Below are 15452 nucleotides of genomic sequence, written 5' to 3' on the forward strand. Positions count from 1 at the left end.
TCAGGCCTTCTCTTTGTCCCAGTGATCTGAAATTTCATGGGATGTGCATCTAGTCCCATCCTTTATTTAGGACATTTTCAGGGGGATCTCTTCCTGTCTGGAATGAACGTTCTATTGCTCTGATCTATTTTCTTGATTTGTTTTTAGGTAATTATTTGCTCCATTTTTTCTGTGCTCTCTGGAAATCCTATTATACTGACCTCTTGAGGTCATCTTCTGATTTTATCTTCCTCTACTTTTTCATATCTACAGCTTTTTGCTCTACTTTTTGGGAGATATCCTCAACTTTAATATCTTTTTTTTCTTTTTATTGATTTATTGGGGTTACACTGTTTAACAAAATTATACAGGTTTCAGGTACACAACTTTACAGCACACCATATGTACACTGTATTGTGTGTTCACCCCAAGTCATGTCTCCATTCTTCACCATTTATCACCCCTGTACCCTCCTCCAGTCCCTGGCTGGTTTGGCTCAGTGGATTGAGCGTCGGCCTGCGAGCTAAGTGTCGCTGGTTCGATCTTCCAGTCAGGGTACATCAGAGAAGGAAAACTCTGACTCCAAAAAACCTCCGCTGCCTTGCGGCATACCTCTTCAGGGGAAAGGCTAAGGGAGTAAACCCCGACAGAAAATCCGGAGCCGGAGTCCCTAAGGCGGTTTGACGTTGTAGTCAACACCGGCAACTCCTGCGGCGCACCTGAAGCCAAGCTGTATTGACTCCGTCTTTCCCTTGGACCCTTCAGCTGCGAAGAGAGGGGGGGGGTCTGCTGCATGGGCAACAGCAGACCCTCCATATCGCCCCGCCCAGGCTCTATAGCTTCAGCTTCACTGGAGAGATCACTCCAGCGTCATCGCAAGATGTCGATTCAACACGGGAGGAGACAGATACCGTGTCACTCCCGAGTCGGACTGCACAGCCATTCTCGGCGGTGCAGATAGACTCTTAAGAAGCTACACCATCGTCTCTCGAGATGGACGGCTGCCGCCGCCGACCCTCCTCCACCTCCCTCCCCGCAGCAGTCACCTCTCTGTTGTGTGTGTCCATGAGTTTTTTCTCTTTTTTATAATTTTTTTGCTCAATCCCTCTACCCTCCCAGGCCCCCCAAACAGTTGTTAGCCTACTCTATCTATGAGTCTACCTCTACTTTGCTTATTAGTTCATTTTGTTCATTAGATTCCACATATGAGTGAAATCATATGGTATTTGTCTTTCTCTGACTGGCTTATTTCACTTAGCATAATGCTCTCCAGGCCCATCCACGCTGTCACAAAAAGCAAAATTTCCTTTTTATGGCTGAGTAGTATTCCATTGTGTAAATGTACCACAGCTTTTCTTTAAAGATTATATTTATTTATTTTGGGAGAGAGGGGAAGCAAAACATCAATGTGAAAGAGCTCTTCGACCTGTTGCCTTCCACACACCCCCAACTGGGGACCAAACCCACAAGCAGGCATGTGCCCTGTCTGGGAATCAAACCAACGACCTTTCTGCCTTACAGAAGGATGACCCCAAACTGAACCACACTGGTCAAAGCTGTACCACAGCTTTTTTATTCACTCCTCTACTGATGGACACTTTGGGCTGCTTCAAAATCTTGTCTATTGTAGATAATACTGCAATGACCATAGAGGGGCATATATTCTTTCAAATTAGTGTTTTCAGATAAATGCCCAGAAGTGGAATTGCTGGTTTCATTTTTAATCTTTTGAGGTAACCCCATACTGTATTCCACAGTGGCTGCACCAAGCTGCATTCCCACCAACAGTGCACAAGGGTTCCCTTTCTCCACATCCTCACCAGCACTTGTTTTTTATTGATTTATTGAGGATGGCCATTCTGACTGGTATGAGTTTATATCTCATTGTGATTTTTATTTGCATTTCTCTGATGATTAGTGACATTGAGCATCTTTTCATATGTATATTCACCATCTGTATGTCCTCTTTGGAGAAGTGTCTATTCAAGTCTTGCCCAATTAGTAATTGAATTGTTTGTATTGTTGTTGTTATTTTGGTGTTGAGTTTTATAAGTCCTTAATAAATTTTGGGCATTAACTCTTTATCAAATGTATCTTGTAATATGTTCTTCCATTCAGTGGTTTGTCTTTCATTTTGTTGATGGTTTCTTTTGCTGTACAAAAACTTTTATTTTGAAGTAATCCCATTTCTTTATATTTTCTCTTCTTTCCCTTGCCAGAGGAGATCATATCAGAAAAAAATATTGCTATGAGCAATGTTCGAAATTTTACTGCTATGCTTTCTTATAGGATTTTTATGGTTTTGAGTATAACATTTGAGACTTTAATCAATTTTGAATTTATTCTTGTGTATAGAGTAGAAAAGTAGTCTAGTTTCATTTCTTTTTGAAGATCTGTCCAATATTTCCCACCCTATTTATTGAATAGACTATCTTTACCCCAATGTATGTTTTTGCCTCCTTTGTCAAATTGACTATAAAGCTATGGGTTTATTCTGGGCTCTCTATTCTGTTCCATTGGTCTTTATGTCTGTTTTAATACCAGTACCTGCAGTTTTGATTACTATGGTCTTGCATTATAGTTAGATATTAGGTAGCATGAGTCCTCCAACTTTGTTCTTCTTTTTCAGGATTGCTGTTGCTATTCAAGGTCTTTTGTGGTTCCACATAAATTTTTGGAATATTTGTTCTAGTTCTGTGAAATACACCATTGGTATCTTGATAGAAATTGTATTGAATCTATAGATTTCTTGAGGTAGTATGAATATTTTAATGATGTTAATTCTTCCTACCCATGAACACAGTATATACTTCCCCTTTCTTCAGTTTCTTATAATATTTTGAGTACAGGTCTTTTACATCCTTAGTTAAATTTATTCCTAGGTATTCTATTACATTTTTTGAAATTGTGAATGAGATTGTTTTCTTAATTTTCCTTTCTGATAATTCTAATTGGCATATAATTATGCAACTAATTTTTAGATACTAATTTTGTATCATGCTACTTTATTGAATTCATTTATCAGTTCTAGTAGTTTCTTGGTGGAAACTTTAGGGTTCTCTACATACAATATCATGTTGTCTGCAAATAATGACATTTTTACTTCTTTTTTTCTAATTTGGATGCCTTTATTTCTTCTTGTCTGATTGCTTAGGCTAGGACTTCCAGTACTATGTTGACTAAGAGAGGTGAAAATGGACATCCCTGTCTCGGTCCTGCTCTTAAGGGGAATACTTGTAGTTTTTGCCCATTGAGTATGATGCTGGCAGTAGGTTTGTCATATATGGCTTTTATTGCATTGAGGTATGTTCCCTCTATTCCCATTTTGCTGAGAGTTTTTATCATAAATGGATGCAGGAATTTATCAAATGCTTTTTTTCTACATCTATTGATATGATCGTGTGGTTTTTATCCTTCATTTTGTTTATGTGGTTTATCATGCTTATTGATTTACAAAAATTGTATGAACCTTGCATCCCAGGAATAAATCCCACTTGATCATGGTGTATCATCTTTTTAATGTATTTATGGATCTGGTTATTAATATTTTTAAAGGATTTTAGCATCTATGTTCATCAGGGATATTGGCCTATAATTTTCTCTTTATAGCGTCTTTACTCTGGTTTTGGAATTGCGAATCATAAAATGAGCTTTGGAGTCTTTAATTTTCTAGAACTTTGTGAAATAGTTTGAAAAAAAGAGTTGGGGTTTTTCAGGAATATTTTGGTAAAATTCGCCTGTGAAGCCATCCAGTCCTGAACTTTTGATTGTTGGGAGTTTTCTTATTACTGCTTCAATTTCACTAGTTATATAATTCACTCAGTTTCTCTGATTCTTCCTGATTCAGTTTTAGAAGATTGTATATTACTAGGAATTTATCCATTTCATCTACATTGTCCAACTTGTTGGCATATGCTAGTTTGTAATATTTTTTTACAATCCTTTGCATTTCTTTAGTGTCACTTGTTACTTTTCCTCCTTTGTTTCTGATTTTATTTATTTGGGCCCTCTCTCTTTTTCCTTTATGAGTTTGATTAAAGGTTTGTCCATACTGTTTATCCTTTCAAAGAACCAGGTCTTGAATTCATTGATCCTTTGTATTGTTTTTTAGACATTTTTTGTTTGTTTGTTTCTGTTCTTTATTATTTCCTTTCTTCTACTTATTTTGGGCTTTGTTTGTTCCCTTTTGTGTATACTTAGATTGTTTATTTGCCATTTTTCATGTTTCTTGAGATATGCTTATAATGCTATGAATTTCTCTCTCAGGACTTCTCCAGCTATGTCCCATAGATTTTGGGTGTTTGGAATATTATTTTCATTTGTTTCCCGGTAATTTGATCTCATTGGTAACCCAATCATTGTTTAGTAATATGTTAGTTAGCCTCCGTGTCTTTTTTTTTTTTTTTTTTTGATTGACTGATTGATTTTATACCATTATAGTCAGAGAAGATGCTTGATTTTATTCGATCTTCTTAAATTCAATGAGACTTGCTTTATGTCCTAACATATGGTCTATCCTAGAAAATATTCCATGCACACTTGAAAAGAATGTGTATTTTGCTGATTCAGAGTACGTGCTCTGAAGATATCAATTAAATCCATATGATCTAATGTGTCGTTTAAGGCCACCATTGCCTTGATTTTCTGTCTGGAAGTTCTATCTGCTATGACTGTATTACTGTCAATCTCTCCCTCTACGTACTTCAAGATTTGTTTTACATGTTTATATTCTCCTATGTTGAGTGGATAAATGTTTACAACGGTCCTAGTCTTTTGTATCCCTTTCATCATTATTAGTGTTCTTCTTTGTCTCTTACTATATAGCCTTTGTTTTAAAGTCTATGTTGTCAGATATAAGTAGTGCTACCCCAGCTTTTTTTTTTTTTTTCCTATTTGTATGAAATAGCTTTTCCATCCCTTTACTTTTAGTCTGTGTGTATCTTTCGTTCTGAGGTGGGTGTCTTGTAGACAGCATATAGATGGGTCTTGTTTTCTTATCCATCCAGCTACCCAGTGTCTTTTGATAGGAGTACTTAAGCCATTTACATTTAAAGTGATTATTGATAGGTATACATTTATTGCAATTTTATTCTCTAAACTATGTTTCTCTGTTTTATTTTCTTTTTGTTCTTGTTTTTCCCTCCTCTTCCCCCTCTCCCTACCCCTTCTCCTCCTCCTTCTTCCTACTCAAGAAGTCCCTTTAACATTTGTTGTAATAGTGGTTTGGTGGTAACAAAGTCCTTTAGCTTTTTTTTTTTTTTTTTTTTTTTTTGGTCTGAGAAACTCTTTATTTCTCCTTCAATTTTAAACAATAGGCTTTCTGGGTAAGTAGTCTTGATTGTAGATACTTGGTTTTATCATGACTTTGAATATTTCATGCCAATCCCTTCTGGCCTAAAATGTTTCTCTTGAGAAATCAGCTGACAGTCTTATGGGAGCTCCCTTGTATATAACTGTCTTTCTCTTGTATCTTTTAAGATTCTATCTTTGTCTTTAACTTCTGCCATTTTAAGTAAGATCCCTTTAAATATCCTCATATATATATACATGTATGTATTTCTTGCTGCTCTGATTGGGTGTTTTTGCTACCTTGTTTTCCACATTGCTGGTTTGATCCTATATGTCATCCAATGTACTGTTTATTCTTTCTTGTGTATTCTTCATTTAAGATATTGTATTCTCATTTCTGGCTGGTTATTTTTTATGGTGTCTATGTCAGTTTTTATAACCATTGCTTTGAACTCTACATCTGATAAATTGCATGCCTCCATTTCATTTAGCTCTTTTTCTGGCGATTTCTCCTATTCTTTCATTTTGAGCCTGTTTCTCTGTCTCCCCATTTTGGCTGCATCTTTGTGTTTTTTTCTATGTATTTGATACATCGCTATGACTCCCAATTTTTGTGGGGTGGCCTTGTGTAGTAGGTGTCCAATGTAGTCCAGTAGTCCAAGTCTCCTTGATCACCTGAGCTGGGTGCTACAGAAATGTCCCTTTTGTGGGTTATGTGGCCCCTTCTGTTGTAATTGAGTATAGCTATTGGATTGTTCATGCATGGGATCAACCTTTGACTTTGACTTTGAAGCTGCTGCTGCACTGATATTAACCACATGAAACAAAATTCGCCTCAGCAGTGTTTGATGCCTGCTGAGATCTCTTTTTGGATATGCTGCTTGTGAACCTTATTGGATCATGCTCTGATGTTGTCTGAAGCTGGCCACTGATTGTGTTGGTTCTGGGCCTCTTGGAAGGGACTCTGCTGTAGGCCAATATAAGACACTGCCTGTGACTGACCCTGGGCAACCTCTTTGGAGCTAAAAGTGATCCACGGTTTGTAGCTGCCTCTGCTGGGCCTGGGTACACATGGGAAGGACCAAGCTGCTAGCAAGGCAAGCTTCTATCATCACTGGGCCCATGGGCAGGTCAGGAAGAGTCCCAAGGCACCCAAAATTTTACCTCTGCCTGCCAGCTATCTATTAGGCTAAATCACTAAAAGTTCTTCTAACTACTCCTCAGCAAGATGTAAGCTCCATAGGGTGGAGCAAAAGGAAATTGAGAAAGTTGTTTTTGCCCCAGGCTGATGCCATTTGGAGGAGAATGCTCTACCCAAGAAAGATGAGCCATGGCTGGCGTGGCTCACTTTGTTGGAAAATCATCTCATACACCAAAAAGTTGAGAGTTTGATTCCTAGTCAGTGCACGTCCCTGGATTGCAGGTTTGACCCATAGTTGGGGTGTGTACAGGAAACAACTGGTTGATGTTTCTCTCTCACATCAGTGTTTCTCTCTCTCTCCCTCTCTCTCTCTCTCTCTCTCATCTCCTGCCCTCTCTATAAAAGCTATTTAAAAAATGTCCCTGGGTAAGGATGAAAAAAGAAAAAGAAAGATGGCCTCTGCTATCTGAGAAAGGGACTCAGCACGAGGATCCTGTCAGCTGTTGAGGCAGAGCTGCCTCCAATGCCCCGGCTTGGTTGGAAACTACTCTGTCCAGCAGAGGTTTCACGACCACAGTGGAACAAATCTATCCAGGACACTGTATTTTGTCTTGGGGGAAAAGGAGGTGGCTGTTTCCTCTAGTGGAGAAAGCGCAAGACCTCCATCTCTCATGCTTTTTATTGAGAAGGGTATGCATGGGAAATATAAGGTAAAAATTCATAAATCATCAATAGCTTTTAGGCGCCTGGATTACAGTTGACATTTACAGATTACAAGTATCAATATAGAGGGCACAGTGACCAGTCTGTGTCAGGGTCTATTAAACATCTTGATGCCACACTGGCATTAGGTGGAAGGTTTCATACATTGCTTGCTAGAGATTGTTTTTAGTTAACTAAGAGATAAGAAAAGCAGAGCAAGCCCTAAAGTATAATAAGCATTCTTTAAATCCAGTTCCCATGGAAACCCTCTGAGTGGCCTTCGGTCCTGTCTCCTGCACAGCCTTCCAGTGTTCTGTTGAGAGTTAAAGACTTCCCAAGGGGTGGGAAACCTGGCTCACAGCTGGGGCTACAATTCCCCATACCACAAGGAGTGGTTCCTCACAAGCTGTTCAGCTCTGTTCTCAGAAGCACAAACCCCAGACTCTAGTCATGCTCTGCCTTCCCTCCAGCATAGTCCAAGTTGAGTGGCTGTGGATGAAATTCTCTGCATTAGCCCTTTAAGAGTGCACCTGTGTCTCTGGTGGACTCCTTTCTCTCCCTGGTAGACAGAAACCCCACTGCTTTTCACAGCCTGATATTACATGAACACCTATTTCTGGCTCTGGTACTCGGGACTGGGGAGCCTGGCTTGAGGTTAGGCCCTATGTTTTTCAGGGGTGTAGGGGGAGCACCCTGCAGCTGAGATATTTCTCCAGAACCTCAGCCACTGCCCTCCAGGGGAGCGGGGCCAGCCCTTTTCACATCTCCACCGGTCTTGATGTGGCTTCTTCTGTAAATTTTTAGTTATAAGACTTCTCTTCAGCTAGCCTTCAGTTGATTATTCAGGATGATTTTTCTATAATTTAGCTGTAAGTTCAGTTTGGTCTTGGGAAGAAGTAAGTGTAGCCTCCACCCATTCTGCCACCATCTTGGATCTCTATCCTAAAAATATTTTGAATTTTGAATTTGTGACTTTTTTCAATTTCTAAATATTTTACATTGTCCTTTGTTATATAATACCTTGTTTCTGTTTCTTAGATAACTTTTCTTATGCCTCTGAAAATATTAATAGTGGTGTATGTGAGTTTATGTTCATTTGTTTTAATTATCTTCCCTGTTTATTTTTTTTCAAATTGCTATTTTTACCAATTTGTTTGTTTTGATTTCTGTCTTTTATATAGGTAGTTTTCATCACAAGTCTTTCTGTTGATCCTTGGTTTTCTGCTCATGTTCAAAAGTGGGGTTTACAAAGCTAAGAAATTTCTTAGAACATATAGCTATTTGACTGTGTCACTAGAGGAAGACTTGACAGGGCCATTTAGTAATGCCCAGAGTAGAGCCCACAGTCTTCTCCCTGGAAGGAGATAAGTCTGACAACCAGCACTCTTGGGCTGGCTGCGGAATCTCAACATGTAGCATACATACTTTTTTCCTTGTTTTCAGTATGATGACCTCACCCTTCACTGTGCCCATTAACCTTCAATTCTGGGACCTTCTTCTCCAGAAAGGATGAGGCAGTTGCCAAGTGATATAGTATCTCAGAGGGCATTGGGCATCATACTACTTCCCAAGCAGAGTTGTGATCACCCTACACTTGCTAAACATTTGGAGGTTCCCACAAGTGTAAATTGGGTTCATTCTTGGCTTTACGACTACTGACATAGGAGTCTGTTTTCTAAGGCTCCTGCTAAGTTGTTTAACACTCATCCATCTGCTTTCCAGTTTCCAGAATTTGGTTTCTCTCTTTTCTTTTCTGTTCTTTTAGCCCTTCTTTTATTTCTTTTTGGAAAGGAGTCTGGGGAAGGAGCAAAAATGTGTGCAAATGACCATCTTTATCTAGAACCTAACAATTTTCCAGGATTAGTTATGTTATTTGCTAAATTTTAGACTCTGGAACCTATTTCTATATCTGTGTCCCAGTGAAATAGCGTTTCTTAAAATAATTCCTGGGAGCTTTTGTGATTTTTCAGGTTGCTACATCCAAATTTAGGTGTGTCTCTTAAACTCAACTTACCTAGGTGACTTTGCTTTTGTTCCTTAAAGGGATTCCTAGTTGAGATTTCAATAGCACCTCATCTTGCCTTATTGTGCTTAAGTCTGCTATTCTTCAATGCTTTCTGTTTCTTTTTAATGCTGATTAGGGGCCAACAATTTATTTTAAAAATTGGATTATACAGGATTCCTGCTCAGTGAGCTATTGATCCAAATTAGTGGTTAGCAATTTCTGTTAATTAGCTAAATCCTCTATTCCCAGTTAAGGTATTGTCATTTCATGAACATCGCAGCTCTGCTTTGAGTCATAATATTACTTGTTAAGACAAGTTAGCTGTTACCTACTACTTGTTAATACAAGTGTTTCATGTATTGTTATTATTGAATGTTTTTTTGGCCCTTGGCTGAAGCTTTTGCTTACTGCCCTCATGTAGATCTAGTGCAAATTAGAAAGTGTTTTTTTGCCAACTTAGTTCTGCTGTGAGCCATTTCCTGGTTACGGTTGATTATTCAGTGCAGCTATATTAATCGTAGGGGCAATACCATGCTCTTAGAGATTGTTTGAACTCTAGTCAGCCTTTGCAAAATGGCAGCCCAGCAGACAGTATTCAGACACAGACAAAGAAGGCCTGTGTGCGAGAAACTCATACCCACAGGTGCCTAAATAGCATCAAACTCAAGTCAACTTGCAGATTCCATCCTTCTTCCTTCAGTCTTTTCCCATTTCAGCTACTGTTACAAATTTCAACTGTTAGCATATGGCTACAGAAAAATCAGAGAAACAGTAGTAGACAGGAAAATTCAAACTGGTCCAACAATGCAAGCTGTTGGTGCAAAAAGAGATTAAATGTTGTCATTTAGTTGAGGGTGAAGCTATATCATTAAATCATCCCCTAAAGCAGGGTAGGCAACCTATGGCCTCCAGGCCAAATCCTACGAGAGGCCTGATTTTTACTGTCCTCTAAGGACACGGTTGTAAGGGGAGCTTTAAACAAGAAAGATTATGATCCTGAAAAGGAAAAAGAGAATGGGGAAGAAAAATAGAAAACAGAAGGAGGAGGAGAAAAGGAAGAAAATGTTACATAGACTGTATGTCTGTGATCTACAAAGCCTAAGATATTTACTGTTTGGCTCTTTACAGAAATATTTTGCCAGCCCCTGGTCTACACACTGCTGGCTTAGCCTTGTTCCATTCCTGTCCACATGTTCCTTCCCCAGTCATGGAAAGTTCTCAGAGTTTTTCCCAAGACTTTAGCAATTTAAATACATATGTGTGTTTGTATGTGGTTTCAAAAAAGTTTAATTATGGGTAGACTTGAATCATCAGTTCTCAAGTTTGTGACATTTAAGCAAATTTACCAACATAAAAGATGGCATTATAGGTGTGTGTGTACATATGTCAGCGTGACCCATTATAGATTACATACCTAGCTACAACTGGAGAAAACAGCAAAATTATGAACTGTATTTTTGTAAACGCTTTTGGCTTTGTTGGAGAGACTATCCTAAAGATATATGTTAAACTTGTTTCTCTTTGTGAGTATAAAATATAAGCAAAAATAAAATTAAAACATGCTTTTACAATACAAATATCCTCTTATTTACTGAAAGGCTAACCACAGAAAACTTTAGAATTAGATGAGTAAGTTTTAGAAATTATGACTTTACCAATTGTTCTCCCGTACTGTGGATATTAGCCAAAATATGGTCTTTATTAATAAGAGGTGTACAGGGTTCATCATTTTAGGCTTTCTCATTTTACAGCATTTTTAGTCTACACACTCAAAAGCATCCACATACCATTTTCAGGTGAATTTTCCAAAACCTTAGCTCTGATTCTGCCTAATAAGTGTAGTCAACAGTAAGAAATTAAACCAAAGAAGTAAATTATCAAACATTTCTTTTTGAGTCAATTAATATGAAAGTCCTGAAAAAATACCAGTGGTACAGTCTTATATTGTTCAATATATTATGCTATAGTTCTCTCAGTGTTATGGGATATTTTCGTATTTGCCTTGAGTACGTTGGCAAATTTAGCATTCTTATGAACTCATTATTCCTCCAATTATGAAATATTATCCCCATGCTATCAAAAAGTGAATTGAGAATAGAACATTTAGATAAGTGCTCAGTAATAAAGCTGTAAGGCCAGTTTATGTCTCTAATACTCAGTCCTTGCCCGGAATTTAAGTATAACCAATACTTAATGTTCACCTTCAGTCCTGTGAGTCACATAGTTTAGTAAATAATTTATTGATTCATTCTTTTCTCTAATCCCCACTACGACTCTAATCCACGGGTCACACAGGATTCATCTCCAGCTATATAGCATTGTAGTCAAACATTACTTTGTAATGTCTTTTCCTTTGCCAAAGTGGTTCATCTATTAAAACAATTCAAATTATATAGTATTTTCTGTTTGGATATTAGATTTTAGAAATCCAGAGTTCAACATTAAGCCAGTGGTTTTATTTCTTTTAAAAATGAGGACATAGGATGGAGCTCCAGCGAAAAGCTGGTCCTGAACCTCATGAGTGTATCCTGTGCAGTGTACATTGTAGACTTCCGGGGCCATTGTTGGGGTTCCATAACCATTTTCAACTGTAGATGTTTAAGGAAGGAATAACATAATAGCTGAATCAAAGAAGGTAGAGAGATGCTAGTATACCCTCTCTCAGCAGGAAATAAAGCAATTAGTTGTGCACTTTTTGGAGACCTAATCATCTGCTGACTGGGTAGAGTAAGGGAATTTATATATAATATAAATGGGATGAAATGAATGGCTAATTAAGATGAAACTTATTCCATACCTGAATGCATAACACTACAAAAAATTAAGAAGGGGGAGAAAGAAGAAATTAATTCATAATAATTGACTTTATCAAGAATAATCTAAAGAACTACAAAATATTTAAATTCCCTATAAGTTGCCCAAATCCTTATTTTGAATAATCTGTTCATTTCTAAAGTTTCACTTCTGAGCCTATCACGATTTTCTTAAAAAGAAATGGTGGGGCAGTATGGGGTAAGGGACTACCCTTTCTAAACAGATCTGGAAAGGCTTTGAAAGTCACCATTCCCCTAATAACATGGTCAGACTTCAGCCTGTGTTCCTATAGTTAATGAGCTTATATACTTCTGCAGGGAAAAACTGAGCCGTCCTGAGGGGCAGCATGGCCAAACGCTCCCAAGCAATTAAAAGGCTGATTAAGTGTTTATCTTCTTTACAGGTGGGAAGGAAAGAATGAAAATGAAGTGGGCAGATGTAAAGAGACTGGTAAAGTTCACGTGACTGTGGATCTCAAATACTACCGACCAACTGAAGTGGTAAGGATTCCTGGCCGCCTAGTGTGGGGCCACATTTGGCCAGCTGTCTGGGAAAATACTGTCACTGAAAGCCTGAAGCCAGCCTTCAAAGTTCTCCATTGGGTTCTCTGGAATCTTCCAGGGAGCCTTTCCCAAACCAGAGTACAGTGAATTGAATTTGAGATGTTATTCTCACCACAAAAATCTATTGCTTTAAAAACGAAAGCAAGGGTAAGACACACCCAAGGAAATAGGTTGTTGCAGAAATGGAGACTCATACCAATGGCAGATCTCATCATGTTAGCCCCTTGCTTTGATGGCTGATCCCAGATACCTTCAAGGCCCTCCATAACCTGCAGAATCTCAAGATCCGAAAGGCTGCCTGCCTCCTCAGTGTTCCCATGCACTCACACGCACACACAAACGTATATCATGAATGGTCTCCCTATACATTTTTTAACACTCAGCTCAAGTACTATCCTGCCTTTGATTCCTTTTCTAGACAATATGCCACTTGCACTGAAATTTCTACTTCTTCCTTTTTATCTACATTATATGCTACACATAATTATAACATCTATTAGAAATTATTATATGCATTTGTTTACATGTTTTTCTCCCTTTACTAAACTGTAAACTCTTCTGGGATAATATCTTTGACTATTACAAAGTACAATATGTGCTTAATAAATACTGATTGATGGGTAGATGGATGGATGAATGACCTATAGAGTGTTAGAACATAACATCCTCCTTTACTAGATTTATAAAAACTTCTAGCTTGGTATTCTCACTTTAATGTGGTCCACCCTCACTATGGTGACAAAACTCAATATGTTAAGTATACCTAAAGATAATAGAAAGTGGCATTTTCAGAGAGAAGTATTCAAATTGTTGGTTACCTAATGACATACGCATTAACTGTGAAAACAAGATCCTGTAAACCTGTTTTTACCTGTGTTTTTAACCAAATCCCTGTGTGTTGTACAAGCTTTCAGAGATTGGGAAAACCCCAGTGAAGAGAAATTGAAAGTGCATGTGTTATCAGTAACTACCCTTTAAAATGCCTTGTTTCTGACAAAAGAAAAATCTTCATTTCATGCACTTTTACACACAGGAGGAAATAAAAAAGAAAGAAAACAACCAGTGCTTAGAGACTAGGACAGTAGAGTCAAAGGATTGTCTTGGCACAGGGCGTGGCTGGCTCTTTGACACAAAGGAACAATGGTTCCCTGTGCTACTAGCAAGCGGGCGTGCCAAGGAGGGGATGTGCTCTATCTGTGGGAGGAAGATACCGGCTCCGTCCTGCTGACACAGCAAGGAATGCCAGTCTGGGGCCCCTAGCCACACTGACATTTGTTGCGCTGTCCTAAAGAGGTGCCACAAGGTGTCATTTTTCTGGAACATTATGCAGATCACAGAACAGGCAAAGCTGTTTCTATGCTAACAAAACTTGCCATATCAGAGTGGAAAATTTACAGAGCCAATAGAAAGCTCAATCCTCATAACAATTTAAACACGGTTCTTTCTCTGATACCAAAATAGTTTCAAAAGCTAGGAAGTCATTAAGAGTGGCTTGTCTGTCATTCTCACTTAGGCAAGGTGTGGAATTGATAAGAACACAGAACAAAAGAATTTGATGAACAGGAAAAGGACCCTTGGACTAACAATACAGTTCTTGAAGTCTGTCCCTGTCGACCCCTCTTTCCTGTCCTGACACTACATCCCTCCCTATTTCTTTTGTTCATTCAAATGTCATTATCATACCTGTTCTGCAACTTCATTCACACTAAAGCTGTTTGAACCTAAGAGTGGTATCTTATTTCCTGTGCTTGCTTTATTTGTTCACTTACCTAGCTCCCACCTTAGATTCCCCTTACTACTTCAGTTTGGATGTTTCACTGCATTTCATCTTTCTAAGCCTCTGGGCTGCATTAATTTTGTTTACTCTACTTCAACTGAGTATTCTGTTGGGCAAGCTTTTTGTGTATAGTGTGACTAAACTTTTAACCTCATTCCTCAGAACAAGGCGTTTTTACAGAACTTGGATCAGCTTTACATCCTTCTGTTGAATTGCCTCTGGGTGATAGTCCTCTTCCAGTTGAAAGGTGACCAGAACTGAACACAGGCTTGTAAATGAGCTTTCACTTATGTGGGGACTTGAGTAGCCAACACATCTAGAGACACACTGGGCATGAGAAGCACCAAGCTTCTCTGAGATTTATCAGCACTTAATTTAGTGTAGACATGGGATTCTCCTTTGTCTGAATTGTATCCTTCTCCACTCAGTGTCTTAAGTTCATCTAGCAAGTTCCAAGGCTTCTTTTCATCCTTGCTCAGATTCTGTAAAATTGTGTCCTCATGGTTAGCTTTAATCATGTGTATTTCCTCAACATAGGGCACTCCAAGGCAAAAAGCGTGAACTATTGAATAGATCTCCTTAGCATCAAATGGTTCCAAACTCTCTGATAAGAAAAAATAAAGAAAATTTAAAAAGAAGAAAAGTGATAAGGACAAATCAAGTGTCAGAAAACCAGTATCCTAAAACAAGACTAAAGAGACAAAGAGGTTTATGTTGTTTTTTTGAATAAGATTCAGACTAGTCTTGAGAAAGGCTCCTTTACTCAGCATAAGCCAGCACTAACCCAGAGGAGGCCACCAGAGATTCCATAGAGAACATACTTGCACGTATGCCAATGATTTCTGGTCCCCATTGATGTAGCTACTACAAAATCTTAAATCTTGCTTATGTACCAACATGAAAGGTCTTGAAAATTTTCATTCTAATCAAAGGATTCCAGCATGCAATCAGAACTGAACGGAGTAACAGTTTTTACTTCGTTACCTATAAACACCTTGGTTTCCTTTGAACATTTAGGAGTTTTGCTTCTGTGGAGAGCTTAATCCTGAAAACTAGACTTTAAATTTCACATTGCCCCTGAATTTCAGTATTTGATGATGGCATTATCAATACTTAAGTTTTGTGCCTCTGAAAACTCCTGTCTTGTATATAGTTCTATATGTACATACATTTACATATAGA

The 15452-nt window shown here is 38.3% G+C and overlaps 1 protein-coding gene across 2 annotated transcripts in view; it reads left to right on the forward strand.

Annotated features, from left to right (window-relative positions):
* GMDS (GDP-mannose 4,6-dehydratase) overlaps positions 1 to 15452 on the forward strand; it is a 747100-nt gene that overhangs the window by 598213 nt on the left and 133435 nt on the right. For both annotated transcript variants that reach the window (XM_090269914.1, XM_090269913.1), the window contains exon 9: positions 12334 to 12430. In XM_090269914.1, coding sequence (XP_090126040.1) covers positions 12334 to 12430 — 97 coding nt within the window. The remainder of the gene's footprint in view (positions 1 to 12333; positions 12431 to 15452) is intronic.

Source organism: Furipterus horrens, unplaced genomic scaffold (genome assembly GCF_987537825.1).
Source record: "Furipterus horrens unplaced genomic scaffold, mFurHor1.1.pri manual_scaffold_3, whole genome shotgun sequence".
Lineage (NCBI taxonomy): Eukaryota > Metazoa > Chordata > Mammalia > Chiroptera > Furipteridae > Furipterus > Furipterus horrens.